Source organism: Prorops nasuta, unplaced genomic scaffold, assembly GCF_024137725.1.
Source record: "Prorops nasuta isolate Cenicafe-Biocafe unplaced genomic scaffold, Cenicafe_Pnas_1.2 PNAS00001, whole genome shotgun sequence".
NCBI lineage: Eukaryota > Metazoa > Arthropoda > Insecta > Hymenoptera > Bethylidae > Prorops > Prorops nasuta.
Window position 1 is genome coordinate 15,069,028 of NW_027116798.1, and position 15,380 is coordinate 15,084,407.

Genomic DNA, 15,380 nt, shown 5'->3' on the forward strand with positions numbered 1-15,380 from the left:
ATTTCACGGCCTGAAAACTTTCACGTCTGGCTTGCGGCAAGTAGTGAATGGAACATGTGTTGCGACTGTCAGTCGCGTCGTGTTCCTCTCACTATTTACTGCGAGCCAAGCACGATAATTTTTAGGCCGTGAGATCTCACCCTGAAGGTCTTTGTAGGAACGTATATGCAAATCAAAATGATAGAAATGAAAACACGTTGTTAAAAAAATTACATATCTGTAAAATTTAGACAAACAAAAATTTCCTTAATTTTAGCTTTTATTAAGTGTAATAAAATGCCTTCTTAATGCTCTAATTCGATTTTTCCTATTCTTCCAATAAAACGGTACATTCTTCATATTAAGAAGATACATATATTTTTTAATCGTTAGAAATAATAAATTATAATAAAAGCAGAAATTGATTTGTATGGAATCTAAAATATATAAATAACGTGTTTGTTTTTAAAAAAGCTTCACTGGCCAAAAATGTAGGGTAATATACAAATCATTCAAATGTATCGTTATGAAAACATTGCTTGACCTTTTTTTGATACGAACGGTTCGTATGTTGTTTTCGTTTAGTACTAGCTCTCTCCCCGCGCAAGAAGTCCTACAGTTGCCAGGCGCTCCTTACTATTCTTATTATTGCTGAAGCTATGGTAGCTTATTCATATTTTTATATGCGTTTGTATTAAAATTATTGAAAATATGTATGTGTTAATTCGATTTGACGATAAATCACTATATATTTGTAATAAAAACAAAGTGCTTAAAGTGAATAGCAAAACTAAAGAATGTACTGTAAAGTATACCAATGGCTGCGTATACGGTGGTTATCTATTGCAAACAAGTGGTAAGCATCTTAAGTTATATTAAAGTTAAAAATAAACTGTAAGAATGAAATATATTCAAATATAAATATTCCAATAGGTGACCTTGCTAAATTGAAAGAGAAAAAATTAATGTTGCAAGCTAAATCAAGAAATGAGAAGTGTAATGAACGATCGAAGAAAAAAAATAAAGTTAAGAAAGATACTGGTGATGATATTATTATAGACATTAGCAAATCTGCAACTAAATTTATTAAGAGTAAGACGTCATATGAAATTAATTCTGATTTACAAAATAACGATACTAATGAAAATAAAGGTATTTTTTAACTACATATCTAAATTATATAAATATATGTAAATGTTTTATATACAATATTACTCTTAACAAATTGAACTATCCAGGGCTTGCGAACAAAGAAAATATGGAAGAGATATTTAACCAGGAGGAAAAATCTGTTCTGAAAACACATACCAATGTCTTCAACACAAGTCAATGCTTCGCAGAAAATATGCAGTTAGAAAATATTCAAGGGCTTGACAAATCAAACATTTCCTTGGTTTCAAACAATGTAGAACCTGTGTTTGAGAGTAATCACACTTCTACCCCCAAACAGGTTATTGCAAGCGTACAACATGTAATTAAACATGGAGATCAAACAATTAGCACTGAAAGTAAAGGTACCTGCATGTTTGCATATATATTAAAAGTGTGAAATTTAGTCTCTTATTTAATTCTTCCTCTTAACTATTTAAATATTTTTGGTGTATGGTTTCATTTATAAAGTTGAACCACAAGGGTTTGCGAATAAAAAAAATAGTGTCCAAGGGGTATTCAACCAGGAGGAAAAATCTATATTGGAAACAAATTCAAATGTTTGCAACACTGACCAATTCTTTGAAGAGATTGTGCAATTAGAAACAGTTCAACGGCTGAATAAATCAGACTTATCTTTGGTGTCGAACAATAAAAACCTTGTCTCTGGAAGTAATGATACTTCTTTACTTAAATTTATTGAGCCAGATGTATCATATATAATTAATCCTGGAGATGAAAATATTGACATTGATAATAATGGTAAGAATAGAATTTTTGAAAGTTATTGTTTTTTTATTTTTAATTGCATATATATATATATATATATATATATATATTAATATTTGTTATTTTGTAGAATGTGTTGAATTAACAAATCAAAAGAAAGATGTAGTACCACTTACTGATCTTTGTGATAATATTATTTTAAATATTAGCATGTTCGATGAATCAATAGTGTTTGAAGATGTGAAATCCAATTTTACAGGTCTTAGACTTTCAGATAACGGTATTTATTTGATGTCATAAAATATGTATTATTGTAAGCTGAAATTACTAATACCTTTTATTATTTTAATAGAGAGATCGTTGTTTGATACACTTGATATGGATATTCCAAACCTTCAGTCAGAAACAGAAAGCAAAGTTAAAGAATTGATTGTAACTGATACTAATAAAAGGTAACTTTCTTCTATTATGTGTTACTGCTGATTTCTAATAAGATCATATATTAATTACTTTATATATTTTTCATATCGATAGTGGAGAAAATTTGAAGGATTCTACAGAAAAAACTAAGCCTCTTGTTAGTTCGACAAGAATAGTTGATTGTACGTAACTGTTAATATCCATTTCTACAGTAAACACACACACGGATATATATATATATATACACACAACAAATATATTTCTTTTTGCTTTGTAGGTGATTCTATCAGTGAAAGACGTATTAATAAGAATAATGTAAATGAAACCTGCTCTGAGGATATCATTAACGCAGAGATAGATTATACAGATAGAAAAGAATTGTTTGTGAATGAAGTATTGAATAATGTAAAAGTTGGAGCTCCAAACGATGATAAATTACATTTGCAAAGTGAAAAAAACAAAAAGCATAACTGTTTATTTTGCAATAAGTTAGTGTGCAAAATTGCTCGTCACTTAGAATTTTGTCATAGAGAAGAAAAGATTGTACAAGACTTTATAAATTTGCCGAAAGGCTCTAAGGGGAATCCGTATATCGACATTACAGAGCGAAATTTGCGCCAAACGAAACGTCCTCATTTCTTAACCGATTTTCACGATTGTGGACTTTTTGAAAACGTAAGAAAATTATCTAGTGATCTTCGTTGGCCGATTTTTCAAATTCCACTTTTTTTTTTTTCAATTTTTTAGTTTTTCATTTTTTTAAAAATCGGCCAACGGAGATTACTAGATAATTTTCTTGCGAGTTCAAAAAGTCCATAAACATGAAAATCGGTCAAGAAATGAGGCCGTTTCGTTTGGCGCAAGATTTGAAGAATTTGTTAAATTTTACGCAAAGCCGGCAAAGCAGAGAGAACATCGTAACTTAGCTTGGCTCCCCACTCCAGCAACTAAGGGGAAGCGAACCCACCTTTCACTCTCCTCCTATCTCCCCACTCCGCGGTCGGCAATGTATTGCCTGCGCTGAAAGGATTGAGGGGAAAAGAAGGGGAGAGTAGATAATTTTCTATGATAATTCTGCAATTTTTATTTGGTTTTCTTGGCCACAATAAAAATTATCATTTTTATCAAAACTATGGATTAGTTCTAATAATGAAAAATCATTGAAATGCACGGCTGACGGTAAAAATCACGCAAATTTATGCCAAAAAATACGATGGTAATTATCATCCGATTTTGATAAAAATGGTACGAATATAATCCTCCATTCATTTCAGAGTGATCATCGTTCAAGGATTTTCAATAAGTGTAATAATTTTTTCGCTATTTACGTTAGAAGTCAGGAGTGCGCAACGAACAAAACAAGTCGAACGGTCACCGGAATTGTAGTGCACTCGTAACTTCTAACATAAATAGCGAAAAAACTATGACAATTATTGAAAATCCAAGAACGAAGATCACTCTGGAATAAACCAAGGATTACATTCGTATAATTTTTATCACAATCGGATAAGAATTGCAGTCGTTCTGTTTGGCAAGAGATAGCGTGATTTCTACCGTCGGCAAACAGTTCGAAAATTCTATGCATTTCACTGTATTATGATTTACCAAAATTCATCCACAGGTTCAATTGACCAGCGGCTGGGATCATTCGAAACTGTAGGATAGTGACTTGATGCCATATTTTTTTCGACATTTTTGATCATTTAGGGGACCAGAAAATCAAGAATAAAGCCGCAATACGCATAGTAATGTTGGGAGCACGGCAGAATCACACAAGTGTATGTGTGTCCGTGAGCCAAACACTAGCGTCAGCGTGTCTGAGCTACTCTTATTTACAGCAACGTGACACGCTTGCGGTGCGCTTTCGACTTCTTCTCTATTTATCAGATGGAAGATGAGACAATTAATATATGAAAAAATTGTCAATGCATTGCTGTTTTACGCTCTTTCCAATGATCCTGGATACTCGCGAATTGAAGCAGTGGATTAATTTTGGTAAATGATAATACAGTGAAATGCAAAGAAGTTTCGAACTGCACGGTCGACAGTAAAAATCATGATATCTCTTGCCAAAAAAAATCCACGGTAAATCTTACACGATTGGGATAAACATAGTACAAATATAATCCTTGATTTATTTCTGAGTGATCTTCGTTCACGGATTTTCAATAAGAGTCACATTTCTTTTGCTATTTGCAGTAGAAGCCGCGAGTGCGCAACAAACAAAACGAGTCAACTGGTGACCGGAGTTGTTGCTCACTCGCCACTTCTAATGTAAATAGTAAAAAAACTATCACACTCATTGCAAATCCGTGAACGAAGATCACTCAGAAATAAATCAAGGATTATATTCGTACTATTGGTATCCCAATCGTGTAAGATTTACCATGTTTTTTTTTGGCAAGAGATGTCATGATTTTTATCGTGGACTGTGCAGTTTGAATCTTCTCTACATTTCATTATGTTATCACTTACCAAAATTAATCCACTGCTTCAATTCACGAGTATCCAGGATCATTGGAAAGAGCGTGAAACAGCAATGCATTGACAATTTTTTCATATGTTAATTGTCTCATCTTCCATCTGATAAATAGAGAAGAAGTCGAAAGCGCACCGCAAGCGTGTCACGTTGCTGTAAATAAGAGCAACTCAGACACGCTGACGCTAGTGTTTGGCTCACGGACACACACACACTTGTGTGATTCTGCCGTGCTCCCAACATTACCATGCGTATTGCGGCTTTATTATTGATTTTCTGGTCACCTAAATGATCAAAAATGTCGAAAAAAATATGGCATCAAGTCATTATTCTGTCCTTCGAATGATCCCAACCGCTTACCAATTGGACCTGTCAATGAATTTTGGTAAATCTTAATACAGTAAAATGTGAACGATTTTCGAACTGTTTGCCGCTGGTAGAAATCACGCTATCTCTTGCCAAACAGAACGACTGCAATTCTTATCCGATTGTGATAAAAATTGTACGAATATAATCCTTGGTTTATTCCAGAGTGATCTTCGTCTTTGGATTTTCAATAATTGTCTTAGTTTTTTCGCTATTTACGTTAGAAGTCACGAGTGCGCGACGAACAATGGGAGTCCAACGGTGACCGGAGTTGTCGCTCACTCGCCATTTCTAATGTGAATAGCAAAGAAGCTATGACACTTATTGAAAATCCGTGAACGAAGATCACTTCGAAATAAATAAAGGATTATATTAGTACTATTTAGATGCTAATCGGGTAAGAATTACAGCCGTTCTGTTTGGCAAGAGATAGCGTAACTTTTACCATTGGCAAATAGTTCTAAAATTCCATGCATTTCACTGTATTATGATTAACCAAAATTCATCCACAGGTTCAATTGACAAGCGACTGGGATTATTCGAAAATGCAGGAGAGTGACTTGATGCCATATTTTTTTCGACATTTTTGATCATTTAGGGGACCAGAAAATCAAGAATAAAGCCGCAATACGCATAGTAATGTTGGGAGCACGGCAGAATCACACAAGTGTATGTGTGTCCGTGAGCCAAACACTAGCGTCAGCGTGTCTGAGCTACTCTTATTTACAGCAACGTGACACGCTTGCGGTGCGCTTTCGACTTCTTCTCTATTTATCAGATGGAAGATGAGACAATTAATATATGAAAAAATTGTCAATGCATTGCTGTTTTACGCTCTTTCCAATGATCCTGGATACTCGCGAATTGAAGCAGTGGATTAATTTTGGTAAATGATAATACAGTGAAATGCAAAGAAGTTTCGAACTGCACGGTCGACAGTAAAAATCATGATATCTCTTGCCAAAAAAAATCCACGGTAAATCTTACACGATTGGGATAAACATAGTACAAATATAATCCTTGATTTATTTCTGAGTGATCTTCGTTCACGGATTTTCAATAAGAGTCACATTTCTTTTGCTATTTGCAGTAGAAGCCGCGAGTGCGCAACAAACAAAACGAGTCAACTGGTGACCGGAGTTGTTGCTCACTCGCCACTTCTAATGTAAATAGTAAAAAAACTATCACACTCATTGCAAATCCGTGAACGAAGATCACTCAGAAATAAATCAAGGATTATATTCGTACTATTGGTATCCCAATCGTGTAAGATTTACCATGTTTTTTTTTGGCAAGAGATGTCATGATTTTTATCGTGGACTGTGCAGTTTGAATCTTCTCTACATTTCATTATGTTATCACTTACCAAAATTAATCCACTGCTTCAATTCACGAGTATCCAGGATCATTGGAAAGAGCGTGAAACAGCAATGCATTGACAATTTTTTCATATGTTAATTGTCTCATCTTCCATCTGATAAATAGAGAAGAAGTCGAAAGCGCACCGCAAGCGTGTCACGTTGCTGTAAATAAGAGCAACTCAGACACGCTGACGCTAGTGTTTGGCTCACGGACACACACACACTTGTGTGATTCTGCCGTGCTCCCAACATTACCATGCGTATTGCGGCTTTATTATTGATTTTCTGGTCACCTAAATGATCAAAAATGTCGAAAAAAATATAGCATCAAGTCATTATTCTGTCCTTCGAATGATCCCAACCGCTTACCAATTGGACCTGTCAATGAATTTTGGTAAATCTTAATACAGTAAAATGTGAACGATTTTCGAACTGTTTGCCGCTGGTAGAAATCACGCTATCTCTTGCCAAACAGAACGACTGCAATTCTTATCCGATTGTGATAAAAATTGTACGAATATAATCCTTGGTTTATTCCAGAGTGATCTTCGTCTTTGGATTTTCAATAATTGTCTTAGTTTTTTCGCTATTTACGTTAGAAGTCACGAGTGCGCGACGAACAATGGGAGTCCAACGGTGACCGGAGTTGTCGCTCACTCGCCATTTCTAATGTGAATAGCAAAGAAGCTATGACACTTATTGAAAATCCGTGAACGAAGATCACTTCGAAATAAATAAAGGATTATATTAGTACTATTTAGATGCTAATCGGGTAAGAATTACAGCCGTTCTGTTTGGCAAGAGATAGCGTAACTTTTACCATTGGCAAATAGTTCTAAAATTCCATGCATTTCACTGTATTATGATTAACCAAAATTCATCCACAGGTTCAATTGACAAGCGACTGGGATTATTCGAAAATGCAGGAGAGTGACTTGATGCTATATTTTTTTCAAAATTTTTTATCCCTTAGGAGAGAAGAAAATCAAGAATAAAGTCACTATACGCATAGTAATGTTGGGAGCACGGTAGAGTCATATAAGTGTGTGTGCGTCCATGAGGCCAACACTAGCGTCTCAGCTACGGCAATTCTAGTCTAATTTACAGCAATGCCATGCTTGCGGTGCGCTTTCGAATTCTTCTCTGTTTATGAGATAGAGGATGGGTTACTAAATTATGCAAAAATTATCAATCCACTGCAATTTCATGCTCTATCCAATGAGACAAGCCACTTGTCGATGGTAGGTCTGGATAAATTTTGATAAATCGAAAAAGAGTCGAATGCTAGGCAACATCGAACTGTACGGCCAATGGTGAAAATCACACAAACTTTTGCCAAACAGAACGACTGTATTTCTTATCCGATTGTGATAAAAATTTTACGAATATAATCCTTTTTTTATTTCAGAGTGATCTTCGTTCTTAGATTTTTAATAAGTGACACAGTTTTTTAGCTATTTGCGGTAGAAGTCGGGAGTGCGCGGCAACTCCGGTCACCGTTTGACTCGCTTTTGTCGTTGCGCACTCATAACTTCTAACGTGAATAGCCAAAAAACTATTACACTTATTAAAAATCCAAGAACGAAGATCACTCTGAAATAAAAAAAGGATTATATTCGTAAAATTTTTATCACAATCGGATAAGAAATACAGTTCTTCTGTTTGGCAAAAGTTTGCGTGATTTTCACCATTGGCCGTACAGTCCGATGTTGCCTAGCATTCGACTCTTTTTCGATTTCTCAACATTTATCCAGACCTACCATCGACAAGTGGCTTGTCTCATTGGATAAAGCACGAAATTGCAGTGGATTGATAATGTTTGCATAATTTACTAACTCATCCTCCATCTGATAAATAGAGAAGAAGTCGAAAGCGCACCGCAAGCATGGCATTGCTGTAAATAAGAGTAGCATAGACATAGCTGACGCTTGTGTTTAGGCTCACGGACGCACACACACTTGTGTGACTCTGCCGTGCTCCCAACATTACTATGCTTATAGCGGCTTAATTCTTAATTTTCTTCTCTCTTTTTGAATAAAAAATTTTGAAAAAAATATGGCATCAAGTCATTATCCTGCACTTTCGAATGAATCCCAGCCATTTATCAATTGAACTTGTGGATGAATTTTGGTAAATCATAATACAGTGAAATGCATAGAATTTTCGAACTGTTTGCCGACGGTAAAAAATCATGCTATCTCTTGCCAACAAAATCCATAGCAATTTTTACACAATTGGGATAAAGATTGTACGAATATAATCATTGATTTACTTCTGAGTAATCTTCGTACCTGGATTTTCTAAAAATGTCATGAAATTTAGTCATTTTTACGTCGTTTGGGCCAATTTTGCTACCGGGCCTATAGAGTTATTGTGAATAAGAATAGAGATTTGAAAGTGCAACGTTGCCATTTCTACCACGCGCTATGCGTTGCCACGTGGTGCTCGTGGCGGTATGTGTGTCTGCCTTTGCCAATGGGCGGTTTGCAGTTTGCATGGTATTGCAAGTTTTGGAGCATTGGGTAATTGCTGGGAAAGCAAAGCCCATTAGAAATAAGATGAAGAAGTTTTGGAGCAGTACCTGTCAAAACAGATTAGCTGTGTGGTGTTTTGTGTTATTTATTAGTGTTACATTTTGGTTAATTTTTCGCTTGAATGATGAGAATTAAAGCTCATTCATGAGAGAAAATTATCTCAAAAAATGTACATAAAGACACAACTTAGGAGAGTGCCGCAGTGACATCCTGAAGGAATAATAGTGATAGCATTGGAAAATACTAACATGTCATATATAGTATAATACCAGAACTTTAAATAAATTCCTTTCACAATGTAAGGTGATTTTTTTTGTAATGATATCATTTTTACAAAATACATAGCATCACTCAAAATTGTTAAAGTGGAAATGCTTTTTCAATGTTCAATGGTCATTGACTAAATCATTTCTGAGTCACTGCGTAGGAGCTAATCAAGCAGTTGGCAATGCAGTACCAATAAAATGTCATTATTTATATCTATTTCCAACTTAGTGTATTAAGAAGAAAATGTTGTTGTGCGTAGTGTGAATTTCTTGTGGTTCATCATTTTAAAGCTAATATGAGATGAACGATATGAATTTTTACAGAATAATCTATCCAGGGAATATATGTTTGGAGATAGTGGCTGGTTTGAAAGTGACATACAAGGATAAAGGTACATTTCTCTTCAATATTTCTCATATGGTACATTTTGTACTTGGTGAGTACAGTTTCTTGAACATCATTTTCATTATTTGTTCAACGGTCACTTTTCTGTAGAACAGCAAATTTTTGCATACATTGCATTTTTCTTAAATTTTTTTATAATATTGTCTATGTATAATACTACTAATTTCTTGGGTACTACTTGACACTTTAGATAATTCATGTTTATAATTATTGTTTATTAAAAGAACAATTACATTTTTCTTCTTAAATCTTGCCATGCCATCAACCAATTTCATGGAAAGCATATTTCAGCTATTGCAATTCTTACGAGTGCTTGTGACAATGTAAGATCACTATACTTTGTGTTTGAAATGCAAATGCAAAAAATAATTAATTGTAGGAAAATTGATTCCAAAAAGATTTTTGGACTTTTAAGCATGAATTACATTTTAATTTATATCTTAAAGAGATTGTAGGGTGATATTACACATGTATGTACAGTCACACTCATATTTTTTTGGTTTTCTAGCTTAGGAATTACTATCATATATGGAGGATTTTACAAATACAAAATTGTTCGAGATTGGGAGGAGCAGAAAATGTTGCGAAGTAGATTCCGCATTTCTCTGTTATATCTCCCATCTCTATTGCGCTCACAATAGACGGCTAGACCGACAGCGTCTAGCCGCTCTATCTGTCTCTCTCTCCGCGGCGCGCTTGCGCGTCTTCTGGCCCTGGCGCGTCGCGACCGCGAAGCGACACTACTTGCGCGCTTGGCCACTAGGTGGCCAGCGCCCGCGGCAGCTCTCTCGCTGGCAAGATTAGTGTCGCGTAATTATATAGATGGGTCCTTGATAAGGACCCATCGCACCCCAACACTTGCTCGACAGCAGCGTAGCAGCAGCAACAGCAGCAGGTTTTGACGCCTTCTAGGCTTTATTTTTGACGCCTCAACGGCAGCGCCTCCACGGCCTTCAAAAGAGCGCCTCCACCGGCGAACTCTACGGGTACATACTTTGGTAAGTATCACCCACCACCCACTGCCAACCAAGAGGGGACTACCCCTCTGCGGCATTTCCTCCCTCCTAAGGGAAATTTCTCCGGGGACTGCCCGGGAGAAGTCCAACCCTCTCCTTCCCCTCCACACTGCCTCCGAGGACTACCTCGGACCCAGTGTTCCGACCCTCAAATCCAGGGCTCTCGACGAATCGGGTAGTGGGAGGGGTAGATTCACCCAAGGGGTTGGGGTGGCTCGGAGCCACCATAGCTCTGGGAGAAGGGGCTGAGGGGTAAGGGGACTTCCCCTTCCCTAAATCCACCTCTCCTACTTCGCTTCCTCCCGTGGCTGGGGATTTTACTAGGGAATACCCTAGGAAAAATTGTCCAGGCAGGGAGTGTCTAAGTCCGCGTTCCTTTCTGGGGAATTCGAGTCTCTACGGTTATTGGGAATATTCGTATATCGAAATTCCCTAGAATCTGACGACGACAAATTCCCTAGAAAGTCGATTTTCTTGGTCTAAGCGGTTCTTTGTGTAAATATTGTAAAATTTTGTATAATTTTAATTTATTTTGAATAAATACTCTTTTACCTCGTACATTTGTCTTCGAACTTTTATTCTCAGATATAACCATGAAGACTACACAAGGAGATTCAACTCTGGGGTATGAGCTTGTGCCCATTACTTGACTTACAATATAATTATAATTTCTGCCACCCGTGGCGCAAGTGTTATTAGTGTACCCATATGTATATGTATATTTTCATCAAATACTTATATACACAGTGACTCACTTGTTCTATTCCACATTTTAGTGATGACATGACGGATGATCGCCTGAATTTGAGGGAATTGAGCCAGTTGAGGTGGCTTGATGTACTCGTCGTTGCTTCTTTGCCCTCAAATAATACTTTCTTAATTATTTTATATACTGGATTTTTTATGAAATTTGTGAATTTTAAATATTTAACCTTTTCCACTGTTACAATATATATTTTCTAGCAATATGCGCTGTTGTTGTTACCCCAATTGCAAAAGAGATAAAAACCAAATTAGGTCACTTTTTAAGGTTCCAAAGGTATGTATTATTAACAAACATAAACATGAGCACAATATTTAGTATATGTATAACTCTCATCTTTATTACTCAACATCATTATAATTCATTTATTTATCTTTCATAGAATTCTGAAAGAAGGAATGAGTGGAGACTTGCAATGGGTTATACATCACTATGTAATAATAATTATGTATGTGAGCTTCATTTTAAAGAAGACGATATCTTGAGATCATATAAGACTTTAATGCCAGATGGATCTTATAATATTATAGAGAAGGCTAGACCTAGATTATCACCTACGTCAGTGCCCATTAAGGTATTTAATAAAAAATTTAGGTATCAGTATCCAAAGTTTATTATAAGCAATCTATATATATGTTGTATACAAAAATGTATTATTTGATTTGGCACAAAAACCGATAATTTTTTAATTGGTAAGAGTTAAAGTTAAATTAACTTTCTCATTGACATATTGTTATTAGAATAAGACAACCAAAATTAATATTGTCTCCTTTGATAAAATGCTGTAAAATATTGGACAGAATTAATCTTTTTTTGATAGAACGAGATAGATTCTATCCAGCATTTTATAGCATTTTAACAAGGGCTGATTTTCTCTCTTTAATAAACAAATTCTTCTCTAATAAATGATAGATATCACTAAAACAAATTTAACCTTGACTCATTGCAATAAAGTTTATAGTGTAATTTACAACTTTTCTACTTTTCTAATAATACATGATTATTAGTACTGCGACAGAAATACTAACATTGAATATTAAATAAGACATCTTTTTAGAATATACAAGTTCAAACCAAACTAAACCAAAAAAAAATAAATAAATACAAATGTTAAAAGTTTTTTTTAGATTGTAGGTAACATAAGTACAAAAAAAATTGGAGGCAAAACATCTGACATATCTGAAACAAGTTCAGTTATTAGTGTAAGTAATTTTTATAATATTAAGCAATAACGATTTCTTAGGATTAATAATTGAATTCTTTTTCCTATATTGGTCTTGTGTCATTTAATTTTTTATAGACTACAAATGATGTATCAATAATGGATTCGCAAAATAATGAAAGTGAAAGTATTCCATTGTTGGAGTTGTTTCCTAGTGAAGTAGGTATTTGTATATATTTAAAAAAAGCAGTTGTGTTAAATCAAATAAAGGTAAATAACAAGATTAGTACTAGCTACAAACAGTTTTTTTGTAGGATATGAATGTACCGCCATTGATAGCACTGTCTCCATCCTTTAAATGTTTAGATTTAAGAAATCTTCAAAGGCAAATATGTGATCAGCTTCCTACAGAATGGACTTCCTTCATTATTTGTAATCAGCTGACAATATTAAATATGTCAGAAAAAAGTGAAAATATAAAAAGTCTAATTATTCATGAAGACACAACTACTGAGGTAACAATGATTTATATATTCTTACATATTTCAATTGTTATAATAGTGTGTATAGCTTTCCTAATAAATCACTAATTATAATTTTAATTGCAGTTGTATATAGCAAATAAGAAAATGGTTAATATATCAGGTTTAGTCAATGTTGAATCTCTTAGTGATATATTAAAGAATATAAAAGAAATTTCACCGTTATTATTGTGTCAGGGTATAGGGGATAGCAAAGGGTAACTATTTTTGTAGTTCTTATATTTTTATAATTTAGTTTACAAATGCAGTCAATAAATATATAATTTATAGTTATTTTAACTCATTTAATTTTTTGTTCATATATATAGTTATTCCACAAGTTGTGCAACATATATAACATTAACATCTCGTAATCGAAGATGTAAACAATGTGCAATTGATAAACATAAAATTTTGCTGAGAGAAAAATTGAATGGTCATAAACTAACTCTTCTAAAACAAAAGCTTATGGATAAAACCAGAGCTCTAAAAGTGGCAAACCAAAGAATTAAGAGATTAATTTCTAAGGTAAAGTGATGTAGTTTTAAGAAAAATTTATTTAAATTGTCAATCTTTACTTCTTAAAATCTAGCACAAACATACACCAAACTCATTTTACATTTTTAGACTATTGAAGTTAACAATTTTAGGTTCAAATTTTTCAATAAATCAATGTATTACATAATGAATATATCTTTGATTACTATGAAGTTATCATTTAAATTTTGCATTAAAATAAATTATATGATGAAAAATGTAAAATTTAATCGCTCATATTTTAGTAATAAAAGATATGATATATTTGAAATTTTCAGAAATTCAATGTTTAAAGATATGTCGTCATTGAATGTAATATTGAAATATATATCAAAGACTTGTGAAAAGGTAGTGCATATATACTTTAGAGGCCTTTTTAATACATATATGCAAAATTTCCTTTCATGTGTTTCAGATGAGTGAAATGAAAAAAAAAATTTCTATAATGCATCATCAATTTTTAGAAAGCGATAATGATTTGATAGAAAAAAAAATAAAAAATTTATGCAAAGAACAGCAAGATATAGTAAGAACATACTTTTTAGCAGCCGAAACGCCAAAAAATGGAATACGTTACACGAAGCAATGGATATATGAGTGTTTATTAATGCGTATAAAAAGTAGAAAATTATACGAACATCTTCGTAACCATAATATTTTGCCTTTACCTCATATAAATACAATCCGAAAATATATTGAAAAAATATCAAGCTCATATGGTTTCCACGACAGTGTTTTTCGATCAATGAAGGAAAAAGCTATTCAGCTTCCGCAAGAGGAGAGACGCGGTATAACAATTTATTGTTATTATTGTCTTCATTAAAATAATGATATTCTTGATGCTTATTCACAAATGGACTAGGTCATAATAATTGCATATAAAAATAATTCCTTATTCGACAACAGCATAAAACTTACAGATATATTTGATTGTTAACGATTCACTGTGTTTTCAATGAAGCACTATTTATTGTAATAGCCCTAATTTTAACTAATAATGATTTTAGGTGCAATTCTAATTGATGAAATGAAGCTTATGGAGAATACATCATTTGATCGTAAGACCATGCAGTTTAAAGGTTTGGTTGATTTGGGCGATTACACACCTGAACACCAGAAAAATGAGCGTGGCGACCATGCTCTAGTAATAATGTTTCAGCCATTTAGAGGGCAATGGGTGCAAACATTGGGATGCTTTTTAAGTAAAGGTTGTGCACCTAGCAATGTTTTGTGCTGCCTAATTCTTGAGTGTCTAACGCTATTAGAACAAAGCTCTTTCTTTTGCGATGTTCTTACTACTGATGGTGCTCAGTGGAACAGATCTATGTGGACTAAATTTGGTGTTGATGAACATAATATTAGTTGTCAACATCCTTGTGATCCAGAAAGAAAACTGTGGTTCTGTTCAGATTTCCCTCATCTCGTTAAAAACTTCAGGAACTTTATTGTTGCGAATGATGAAACATTTGTAATCATTGCATTTTATTATTACTTGTAAATATTGAACTCTAAAAATGAATATTTTTGTATAAAAACATGTTTTCAGACACCTGATGGTATAATAAAAAAAAGACATTGGGTAGCTTTACTGGATATTGAGCACCAAGATACATTTGGCTTAAAAATTTCTTATAAATTGACAGCTGATCATTTGCAGCCGAAATTTTATCAAAAAATGAACGTCCCCATGGC

At 33.9% G+C, this 15,380-nt stretch overlaps 2 protein-coding genes across 2 annotated transcripts; both read left to right on the plus strand.

Moving 5' to 3' along the window:
- The first annotated feature begins 690 nt into the window (after positions 1–690).
- Positions 691–9,673, plus strand: LOC136772975 (uncharacterized). The gene is made up of 9 exons (XM_066726271.1): positions 691–835; positions 913–1,131; positions 1,218–1,493; positions 1,600–1,890; positions 1,988–2,137; positions 2,210–2,309; positions 2,392–2,459; positions 2,555–2,952; positions 9,608–9,673. The coding sequence occupies exons 1-9, from the start codon at positions 691–693 to the stop codon at positions 9,671–9,673; spliced, it is 1,713 nt and encodes a 570-aa protein (XP_066582368.1).
- A 1,826-nt stretch (positions 9,674–11,499) lies between these two features.
- On the plus strand, positions 11,500–14,407 carry LOC136775716 (uncharacterized). The gene is made up of 9 exons (XM_066730767.1): positions 11,500–11,744; positions 11,851–12,042; positions 12,596–12,670; positions 12,769–12,849; positions 12,945–13,145; positions 13,239–13,369; positions 13,481–13,679; positions 13,967–14,036; positions 14,104–14,407. Exons 1-8 carry the CDS (start codon positions 11,673–11,675, stop codon positions 13,979–13,981), a joined length of 966 nt encoding a protein of 321 aa, XP_066586864.1. The 5' UTR covers positions 11,500–11,672; the 3' UTR covers positions 13,982–14,036; positions 14,104–14,407.
- The last annotated feature ends 973 nt before the right edge of the window (positions 14,408–15,380 follow it).

Excerpts from the sequence above, each read along its gene's own strand:
- LOC136775716 (XM_066730767.1), top strand. The coding sequence starts at position 11,673 with ATGCGCTGTTGTTGTTACCCCAATTGCAAAAGAGATAAAAACCAAATT. Across the intron at positions 12,850-12,944 it reads TGGAGTTGTTTCCTAGTGAA|GATATGAATGTACCGCCATT; the intron begins GTAGGTATTTGT and ends GTTTTTTTGTAG. Across the intron at positions 13,370-13,480 it reads GGTATAGGGGATAGCAAAGG|TTATTCCACAAGTTGTGCAA; the intron begins GTAACTATTTTT and ends TCATATATATAG.
- LOC136772975 (XM_066726271.1), top strand. The coding sequence starts at position 691 with ATGTATGTGTTAATTCGATTTGACGATAAATCACTATATATTTGTAAT. Across the intron at positions 2,310-2,391 it reads GTAACTGATACTAATAAAAG|TGGAGAAAATTTGAAGGATT; the intron begins GTAACTTTCTTC and ends TCATATCGATAG. Across the intron at positions 2,953-9,607 it reads ATTGTGGACTTTTTGAAAAC|AATAATCTATCCAGGGAATA; the intron begins GTAAGAAAATTA and ends GAATTTTTACAG.